This window comes from Rhinopithecus bieti, unplaced genomic scaffold (assembly GCF_001698545.2).
Source record: "Rhinopithecus bieti isolate Rb0 unplaced genomic scaffold, ASM169854v2 scaffold_28016, whole genome shotgun sequence".
NCBI classification, from domain to species: Eukaryota; Metazoa; Chordata; class Mammalia; order Primates; family Cercopithecidae; genus Rhinopithecus; species Rhinopithecus bieti.
The window spans coordinates 1,839,028-1,849,901 of record NW_016813202.1 but is presented as its reverse complement, the minus strand read 5'-3'; the positions used below and the strand labels follow the sequence as shown (position 1 = coordinate 1,849,901).

General features: G+C 38.2%; 1 protein-coding gene across 1 annotated transcript in view; it reads left to right on the top strand.

Moving 5' to 3' along the window:
* WDR64 (WD repeat domain 64) overlaps nt 1-9,840 on the top strand; it is a gene marked incomplete at its 5' end in the record, with an annotated part of 157,581 nt that extends 147,741 nt beyond the window's left edge. Inside the window, 3 exons of the mRNA XM_017847770.1 lie at nt 2,678-2,758; nt 4,039-4,152; nt 9,321-9,840. Coding sequence (XP_017703259.1) covers nt 2,678-2,758; nt 4,039-4,152; nt 9,321-9,404 — 279 coding nt within the window. The remainder of the gene's footprint in view (nt 1-2,677; nt 2,759-4,038; nt 4,153-9,320) is intronic.
* Nucleotides 9,841-10,874: the final 1,034 nt, after the last annotated feature.

The following is a 10,874-nucleotide window of genomic DNA, read 5'->3' as shown; positions in this document are numbered from 1 at the left end:
AAAAAAAAAAAAAAAAAATAAGAGCAAGATGGCAGAGGACGACTCCACAGGAGCCAGACTGACAAATACCAAAAAGTCTGAAAAGATCAAGGGTTGGTGTTTTGCGGCACAATCAGAACACTCATATGCTGATGGTAGTGGTGTAAACTGGTAGAACCACTGTGGAAAGCAATGTGGCATTATCTAGTAAAGATGAAAACAGGCCTATCCTATTAAATGTATACGTTGGGGAAACTTGAACTTCTCCTTAGGAGACAGGTACCAGGATGCTCAGAGAAGTGCAGTTTGCAATAGCAAACCCCTGAAAGCAGCCTAAGTGCTCATCAACAGGATAATGGGCAAATAAATTATGGCATATTCATAAATTGGAATACTATAGGCCTGTGAAAATAAATGAATGAGAGTAACACTCATCTACAGGAATGAAGGTTTGAAGCAACCATTGAATGAGAACAATTTTGCATAAGTATATCCATAACAATTTCATTTATGTAACAGTCAAAAACAGGTAAAACGAAATAAAATATTGTTTGGGCAAGAAACACGTATAAGGTAAAATTATATAAACAAAAGCAAGATAATTAAAAACGCAAAATTCTGGATTGTCATTTATGTCTGAGGGTAGATGAGCAGGAGTGAGGTGAGGGAGAGCTTCACATACGGAGAAGCTCAAAGTTAGGGGTGTTGTTCCAATTTGTAAAACAGGCAGCAGATCCACAAGCGTCTACTGAATGTTCAGTATGTCATTATTTTCTAACAGTATCTACCTCATATTTAATAAATATTTAATCTTCAATTCTTTTCAAATGAAACGATTTTCAAAAGCTTTACCTTTCTGTCCAAATGGAGCTGCGGTACCTTCTTTTCCCTGAAGACAGGGTGATAAGGAGGGAAGCCACAAGACGTGAAGTCTAACAGACTTAGATTTAATTTTAGATAAGTTCCTTCTTTCTTTCCTCATCTGAAAATCCTTCAAAGGGTTTTTGTGAGAATTAAATGAGAAAATACATACTAGGTACATTTTAGTTTCTCAATAAACATTAGTTCCACTTTCACCAAAGGCCCATGTCTCCCTGCTTCATGTCTCATAACATGTTCTATTATCGTGTTCTACATTAAGATAGAATTATTCTCATCCTGGCTAACTCGGTGAAACCCCGTCTCTACTAAAAACACAAAAAATTAGCCGGGTGTAGTGGCGGGCACCTGTAGTCCCAGCTACTCGGGAGGCTGAGGCAGAAGAATGGCGTGAATCCAGGAGGTGGAGCTTGCAGTGAGCCGAGATCCCGCCACTGCACTCCAGCCTGGGTGACAGAGCGAGACTCTGCCTCAAAAAAAGAAAAAAAAAAAAAAAAAAGATAGAATTATTCAGCTGGGTGCGGTGGCTCATGCCTGTAATCTCAACACTTTGGGAGGCTGAGATGGGTGGATCACTTGAGGTCAGGAGTTTGAGACCAGCCTGGCCAACATGGTGAAACCTGTCTCTACTACAAACACAAAAATTAGCTGGGCATGGTGGCGGCCGCCTGTAATCCTAGCTACTCGGGAGGCTGAGGAAGGAGAATCCCTTGAACTCAGGAGGCAGAGGTTGCAGTGAGCCGAGGTCGCACCATTGCACTCCAGCCTGGGCAACAAGAGCAAAACTCTTTCTCAAGAATAAAAAAAAAGGAATTATTTGTATAATTACCTCTACTTCCCATCCATACCACTAAATCATAAGCTCTTTATGAACAAAGATACACGCATAGCCTGTAACAGATACTCAATTTTGTTGAATAGGACTAAAATAGTACAACCCAGAAATAAAGATTGGAATTCACTTTTAACATTCTCTTTCAACTTAGTGATAAGAAATCATTTTTCAAGTAACGTAACTGAAACATTAAGTAAATTTGGAGAAATCTTTGTAATGGATTTTAGAGCCCTTGAAATGAAATAATTGAATGCCCCACATATTATAAGCTTTACTCTTTTCTTTTTTTTTTTTTTGAGACAGAGTCTCACTCTGTCACCCAGGCTGGAGTGCAGTGGTGTGATCTCAGTTCATTGCAAGCTCCGCCACCCACGTTCAAGGGATTCAGCTGCCTCAGCCTCCCAAGTAGCTGGGACTACAGGCGCCCGCCACCATGCCCAGCTAATTTTTGTATTTTTAGTAGAGACAGGGTTTCACCATGTTGGTCAGGATGATCTTGATCTTTTGACCTCATGACCTGCCCACCTTGGCCTCCAAAAGCGCTGGGATTCCAGGCATGAGCCACTGCGCCCGGCTGCTTTATTCTCTTTTTACCTCAGTTGGTTGGTAAAACAACAAAGGTTGAATGTTAAAGTTAAATTAAAATGCCTTTCCCTTAGGACTCTGATTTTCACCAGCAGTCGTATTTTGCCCATTCCTTTTCATTCTCAATTACGTAATATTTATCTATTCACTTCTTCTGTGCATTTCTTTTTTGATGTATTGTGACCATGAATGACGATACAGTGGTACTAAACCTTACAATTGAATAGCACCTTACTTTACATATGATTTCATTTGATTCTCATAATGAGGTAACAGGGAACGCCCTTGTCTAGGATCACACCACATCTAATAAGTGACAGAGTCAGGCTTTGAACCCAGGTATTTTACCAGTGATAGGATGTGCCCCTTTCATTAAACATTCATCCCTTTGTTTTGCAGATTCGAAGATATCCCTTGGAAGGTTTTGTGACTGAAAACAGAGAGGCAGGGATTGTTTTTGCCTCTTTGCCTATATACAGGGTGAGTTGGAGTTTCCAGGAGTAGAGGGGTCACAGAACAGTAGGGAATCTGCCATCTCGTTCCTGGGCTACCAAGCAAGGTTGGAGAAAATCATACAGTCAAGTGGACCGTTGCTTCCAAAAAACGTATTATGTGCAGTCCCAGAAAAGTCTTGGGCTGTGTGTGTCAATGACTGGGTCCCTTATCTCTGCCATACCACATGGTGGTTATTTTGAACGTTACTCTGGTGGCTCATCAACTACAGGGTAAAATCCAAATGCCTTTGCTTGGCTTATACAACCTCCAGGATCCACCCTCTTTTTTCACCACCTTCTCCTCATACTCTGCCTATATTCCAACCATATGAAATTACTTTCCATGCCTTAAGCATCACTGGTCTCTCCGACACCTCTGAAACTGTGCCTGTGCTGCCCCCCTGCCCAGGATTCATTCATTTCTTGTTTCCCTCCAAATCCCTACTCATCCTTTAAGTCTCCACCCCAGGTAACCTTGGTTAGACAACTAGTTAATTAACCCAAGAAATAATAAGCCAGAGAGCAAATATTTCAACTTAACTTACATCTTAAATGTTATCTTTCCTAAGAACATGTTGTAATAGGTATCACACATAAGCTAACAGATGATGCTAAAGGCTGAACTATCAAGATTTAATAGTGAATTTCTAAAGGGTAGACTGAATGCAGTGTCTCACACCTGTAACCCTGGAATGTTGGGAGGCAGAGGCAAGGAGATTGCTTGAGCCCAGAAATTCGAGACTAGCCTGGGCAACATAATGGGACCCTGTCTCTATTTTAAAAATAAAAAAGGCCGGGCGCGGTGGCTCAAGCCTGTAATCCCAGCACTTTGGGAGGCTGAGATGGGCGGATCACGAGGTCAGGAGATCGAGACCATCCTGGCTAACACGGTGAAACCCCATCTCTACTAAAATACCAAAACTAGCTGGGCGAGGTGGCGGGCGCCTGTAGTCCCAGCTACTCGGGAGGCTGAGGCAGGAGAATGGCGGGAACCCGGGAGGCGGAGCTTGCAGTGAGCTGAGATCTGGCCACTGCACTCCAGCCCGGGCGACAGAGCGAGACTCTGTCTCAAAAAAAATAAATAAATGAAAAAAAAATAAAAATAAAAAAATAAAATAAAATAAAGGTTTAATATTGAGCAACTGGGAAGAAGGGGGGTGTATTTTGAAGCAGCTGGGCCTTCTCATTCCTCATCCCAATTCCTGAATTCATATTACAGAAGTCATCACTTTGAGCGTGTCTCACTGACTAATTTATGGCTTCCAGATATCAAGCCCCACTAGTCTGAGATTTCTTCCACTGATTGGTGTAGAAGCCCAAAAGGACTCTTCAGATGGCATTCCAGGAAAGAAGAAGGGAGGTCATGTTCAACATGAAAAAGTAAGTTAGTACTAATTCCACAGTTAACTCCAATTTCAGTGTATCCTATTTGTTTTTTTTTTTTTTTAAATATGTCTTTGCTTTCAGAAACATTTTGAACCTAAAATCCTTTCAGTTTTTTTTTTTTTTTTTTTTTTAAATTGTTATTAGTTCTCAAAAACTTTGAAAACAAAAATTTTTTTGTTTTTTCTTTTTTTTTTTTTTTTTTTTTGAGGCGGAGTTTCACTCTTGTTGCCCAGGCTGGAGTGCAATGGCACGATCTCAGCTAACTGCAACCTCCACCTCCCAGGTTCAAGTGATTCTTCTGCCTCAGCCTCCCAAGGAGCTGGGATTACAGGCATGTGCCACTGTGTCTGGCTAATTTTGTATTTTTTTTAGTAGAGACAGAGTTTTTCCATGTTGGTCAGGCTGGTCTCGAACTCCTGACCTCAGGTGATCCACCTACCTCAGCCTCCCAAAGTGTTGGGATTACAGGCATGAGGCACCGATCCTAGCCTCAGTTCATACTTTTTATGAATATTCCAGATGTGTGTGTTTTAGCTCAGTGAGATGAAAATCATGAATTTGCTGGACATAGAGAGAGAGAAAAATCAAATAAGATCAATAAGCCTCAGCTAATGAAGCTTATCGAGAGCTTTATGACTGAAATTCACCGAGCTGTTCTAGAAACCAGGAGATTTGACACGACATAGAGGAGGGCTGTGTAAGCATCCTTGCGTCTTAATTTGGTTGCACCTACAGAGTAAAGCCATGACATCGATCAGTTTCTGTCTGAGCTGCAAGAATTTCTCTGAAGTATTAATAAAAATAACGAACATGCAGTGCTTTATAGTTTGCAGTGATTTCATAAATGATCCATTTGATTTTCACAGTAAGTACAAAGAAAATATTACACTCTCTTAGAGCTGGGGAAAAAATGGAGTCTAAAGTAAGGTCAAGTGCCTTACCAAAGATCACATACAAATGAAGTGATAAGCTGAGATCCACTCTTGACTCCAAATTCCATGCTCATTCAATTAAACCATGATAGCCTACACTGCTATCACTATATAACCTGTCACTCTTCTACTAGTTCTAGAAGCTTTCAGGGGCCTAACTTAATCCGTGGCCATTTATCCAGTCTTTAAAATAGATCAAACATTAGGAGGAAGAAATAGCACATTGTAATTTGTTATAAGTCTCCTTTCTATGAAGTCAGATTAAAATTAAAAAGGAGTTGGCCTTTATTGATTGTGCCTAATTCAGTAATAGATAAATACTGATAACAACAACAACGATATTCAAAGCTGCTTTGTTTAATATTGAAAACTTTGCCATAATATTGTTAGCTTGTGCACTTAAGGAGAATATGAATAATTTCTGTTAATCATCAATTCTGACAATTATTTGAGTAAGAATTTTTGGTATTAGAAGAATTTTCTGTCAAAAAAAACATTTACTTTTAATTGTTTTATGTAACTGACAAAACACAGTTGTATAAATAATCCAAAACCTTGTCTAGAGACGTGGAAATGAAAAAAAAAAATCCAAAACTAAAAGGTAATAAAGAAAGTATTTGTATTTTTTTTCTGCACGACTCTGTGAATATATGCATTACGTTTTATAATTCATGTATTTTATGCCTATTTGCACTCTTAAATTTTATCTCATCTGATGTTATATAATGTACATTCTTTAAGTAAATACTAAGTGACAGAAAGAAGATGGCTAAATATGTCTTAGGTACCAGGGGAAAACAATATGGAATTAAAATTATTCACAGTTAATCTACATGAAGACTAATCTACACTCCAATAACCACAGTTTGACTCTACTATAATTAATTTTATTAGAGATCATAAAGAATGATAAATTATCCAAACATAAAGACATTTTTAAGATGTCTAATAACCTGATGTTCTGACAGGTCCTTTATTTTCTCTTAATCACTCTGATAGATTGTTGATCACACCGGAAAGACAAAAGGAATAGATGTCTTCATTTGTTTATAGAAAATAGATGCCTTAATTTGCTTAAATTGAAAAATCCTCACATAAAACTCTCTTCAGGTTTACTAAAGGAAGTAGTCAAGTTAGGGTGTCAAAATTGGTTTCCAATATAAAATTAAGACCCTGTTAAAAAATTGTGCACTTAGTAAGATGACAAAATCTGGAAACTGGGATAGATTAAAGCACCACTATGCTACCTGTCTACAATTTTAGAACTCCAAAGAGCCTAAATGGAAAAATAAGGGATGAAATAAAACCAATAGTTAGACACCAAATGCCTATTTTCATAAAAACACTTCCAAAATTGCAGGCATAAAACAACCCCAGAAATTTAGGTGGAGAAATTTCACTTTAATGAAACAAATATTTATGGAATACCTTAAAATATTCATCATGTCCCCTGCACTGTTCCGGGCACCAGGAATCCATTTATAGATTAAGGAACTTAAAGTACAGTTGGAAGGAAGTCCTTTGAGTAAAAGGTTCAATAACAGATATTTTAGTCTCTTTTGACTTATTATTTTTAAATATAGAAATGCTAATTCTGAATGTGAACTTCTTTAAATCATGTATACATCTCTTTAGAATTAAACAACACATTATAAAATATTAATCATGGTACAACAAAAGACAAATCGGAACATGAGTTTATATTTCCTTTTCCGTTTAAATGTAGGAAGAGAAGGGAAGAAAGTGAACTTCGGAAAGCGTAACCCATTTTCAAAATTGTGGCAACATGTCCAATCATGCAAAAATGGCTAAGTGAAAGATGGTATATGTGATAACATACTCCACAGTTTTTCAGAAGTATTTAATGATAGGCCAGGCACAATGGCTCATGCCTGTAATCCCAGCACTTTGGGAGGCTGAGGCAGTTGGAATGATTGAATCCAGGAGTTTGAGACCAGTCTCGGAAACACAGTGAGACCTTGTCTCTCCAAAAAAAAGAAATACAAAAATTAGCCGGGTGTGGTGGTGCGCACCTGTAGTCCCAGCTACTTGGGAGGCTGAGGTGAGAGGATCGCTTGAGCCTGGAAAGTGGCCGTTGCAGTGAGCCAAGACCATGCCAAAGCATTTCAGCCTGGGTGACAGAACAAAACTCTGTCTCAAAAAAAAAAAAAAAAAAGGTATTTAATAACAGATAAATTCTCACAATTTTATTTTAGGTGAAAAGAATATATAAACTGTAACTCAGTAATATTTCTAACGATAACAGCAAACCTTTGTTTTCAAATCAATGTTGCCCAGAATGATACTGTGCACTTGCTATGCCCTCTTTCATTTCATCTTTGTAACAACACTTTGAGATAGTTGCAATGATCATCCTCCTGTTACAATTAAGAAAACTGAAACACAGAGGATAACTGATTCATCTGAGATTCCAAAAGAAGCAAGTCATAGAGCTGGGATAAACCCAGTCACTTAACTTCAGAGCCTGGACACTTAAATGCAATGCAGTATAATTCAGAGATGGGTGAGCTGCTAGGTCTCTCCTGGTCAGAATAACCTTATGAGAATTAACAATTAATGAACATTAGAGAGCCCCACCCTTCCCATCTTTTTCAGTCTCCTCACTGATTTAATTTTTTCACAACTCTGATCACTACATGACATTATATCATAGAAAAATTCATTTTTTCCAAAAGTATTTTCATATAGCATCATTGTTCCCCTAAAAGTCGTTTTTATTGCCTTTATCCCACTAGAATGTAAGATCCATGGAGGCAGAAACTTTGCCTAACTTACTCTCTGCTGCAGTGCCAATGTCTAGAACATAAGAGACACTGCAGAAACATTTGCTGAATGAAATAGTGAATTAGGGTTTTTTTTTTTTTAGACGCAGTCTCTCTCTGTCACCCAGGCTGGAGTGCAGTGGCGCGATCTCGGCTCACTGCAAGCTCCGCCTCCCGGGTTCACGCCATTCTCCTGCCTCAGCCTCCTGAGTAGCTGGGACTACAGGCATGAATTAGCTTTCAAAACAAGTAGGAAAAGAAAAAGAGAAAATAAAAGAAAGATCTGTGCAGCCTGGGAAGTTCCCTCTGCTGGGGTTTAGCAGGTTGATCAGGGAGCTAAGCCTCCTACCTTGTCTGTGGGAGAAAGAGGAGTAGTCATGTGACCTGTTAACACTCAAGCTTAAAGGATCCTACTGTAAGTGTTTGTGTGCTGGTCCCATCAGCCCCTGTCATGTGGTCCTGGCAGTCCTGTATGGCCTGCAGGAAGTGCCTGTTGTTTCATCTCAGAATGGCTGCCTCTAGGATGCTCGAGTTGCTCAGAATGGCTGCCTCTAGGATGCTCGAGTTGCTGTTTGTTAACCTGAGCCCTGTAAGTGGTTGAATCTTGACCTTAGGAGCTCGCTCCTCTCCCTTTCCTTACAACTCTCTACGTTTCCTCTTCCCTTTTTTTTCTTTCTTTCTTCTTCCCCATCATAGACCATAAAATCAAATTAACATGTATTATGAATATTGGTTGAACATTACTGATATGAATTTTTAAACCAAATTAGTTTAAACTTTATACCTATTTCTTCCAAAAATAATCAATGCAAAACAAACTTTTATTAGCTGGATGTGGTGACATATGTCTGTGGTCCCAGTTACTTGGGAGGTTAAGATGGGAGGATTGCTTGAGCCCAGGGGTTGAGGCTGCAGTGAGCTGTGATGGTGCCACTGCACTCCAGCCTGGGTGACAGAGCAAGACCCTGTCTCAGAACAAAGTAGAACACAACAAAAACCAACCTTTTATTCCTCATTTTTGTGACTGATAATTACTTGGTTTTATTTTCCTATGAGCCAATGGACTCTGATGTTATTAATCTACAATATTAATTATTAATTGTGCTTGCTTCGGGAGGACATACACAATATTAATTATTAATTAACCAAGTCTTGTTTTGTTTTGACCCAACCCTTTCCACACTGCAGCTGAGTCCCAGAATGGATAACTGTTCAGTTAAGTAGCTCTTCAGCTTCTGCTTGTCCACCGCATCCTTCAGGAGCCCCACCTCCTACTTTTAACACACTTTTATCCTGAAGTCCCATAGGATTGTTAAGTAAATAACTATTCATTTTTTTTCTAGGAGGATTAAAATCTCTATGTAAATTAGCAATATGACTTGACTCTGGAAAACTGTGTTTGTCGGTATAATGCCAGTTACTAACTGACATGCTCTTTATTTCACAGGTATCACGAAGAAGAAGTTTGAAAAAAAATTTAGTCCCACAAATAAATCTGGCTTCTTCCTTCTTCCCAGCTATACCCAAGTAAGAAGAAAAAATCAGAAATGGCTGCTGCACATAAAATGGCAACGTTTGGATGATACCTCCTCTTTATTTCAGGATGAGAGGGAGAAACCAGCAGACACTATCAGTCATTTCTGGTGTCAGGCCATCCTACTGATGGGGAAGATTCTTTAGGGAGTTCTGGTGACCTGAATACCAAGCAAGGAGCAAGCAGCCAGAAGTTTAGCCAGTGTTTCTCATTTACTATCAGCAGACTGACACATAAGAAAACAAATGAAATCAACAGCATTGGTAGGTCTAAAATCATATGCTTATCAATGTTTAGCTTTCCACTTCCTCCCACCGGTCACCTTACTCCAGAGCCAGAATGACTGTCAGGACATGTGCAGTAAGAGGCACTTTCAGGTCATGCTATGTGTTGTACCAAGATAATTATTATTAAAAAGAAAAATGCGCCAGTCAGATCTCTAGATGTTTGTCTTCTTCATTTAGAGAACTATTATCTGGAAGAAAATGTCCTAAGTTTATTCACACGTAGTCCAGACATGACTTCAGATAAATATAAAAGGCGGCAAAGAAAGGAAGAAAAATGGGTCAAGAAATAGAAAAAGCATAGTAACATGGTAGATTTAACCTTAAATATATCAATAATTATGAAACCTTTAATAGGTTAAGTATGCAAATTTAAAAGGTTGCCAGAATGGATTAAAACACAAAATCCCAACTAAATGTTGTTTATAATAAACACATCTAACATACAAGGACACCAAAATCTTAAAAGAATGAAAAAAGATAGACGATGCAAAATCTAACCGAAGAAAATCAATATAGTCATATTAATATTAAAATACACTTTAAGAAAATAAACAAGAGTCTTTATAACAGTTTTATTAATAATAACTCAAAATTGGAAAAAGCCTAGCTTCCACAACAGAAGAATGACTAAACAAACTATGGTAGGGTAGGACAACGGAATCCTCAGCAATTAAAAGGAATAAAATGCTAATGCATGCATTAACATAGACCAATCTCAAGAATATGTTAAGTCAAAAGAACTTTTCAGAAAGAATACATGTTGTATGATTCCATGTTTATAAAATTCTACAACAGGGAAGACTAATATTCAGTTTACAAAATTAAAACAATGGTGGCCTCTGGGAGAGAGGGCAAATGTCACAGAGAGATTTAGAGATTTAGAAGGGGTACGAAAGAACTTTCTGGGTTGAATGGTAATGTTTTTCATTTTAATAATGTTTGGGTTATACAGCTAGGCGTGCATTTCAAAATTTATTGAACGATATTTCTGCATCTCATTGTATGTGAATTTTTTCAAAAAATTAAGAACTGTAAACTAATATTCTCATTGATATGCATGCTAATAGGATTACTAGTGTCTTCAACTTACTTTGAAATGAATCAAAAAAATAAGATGAACTAATGGATAGAGGGATGGGCTGATAGATGGATATGTGTTAGAGCATATCTACAACCACAT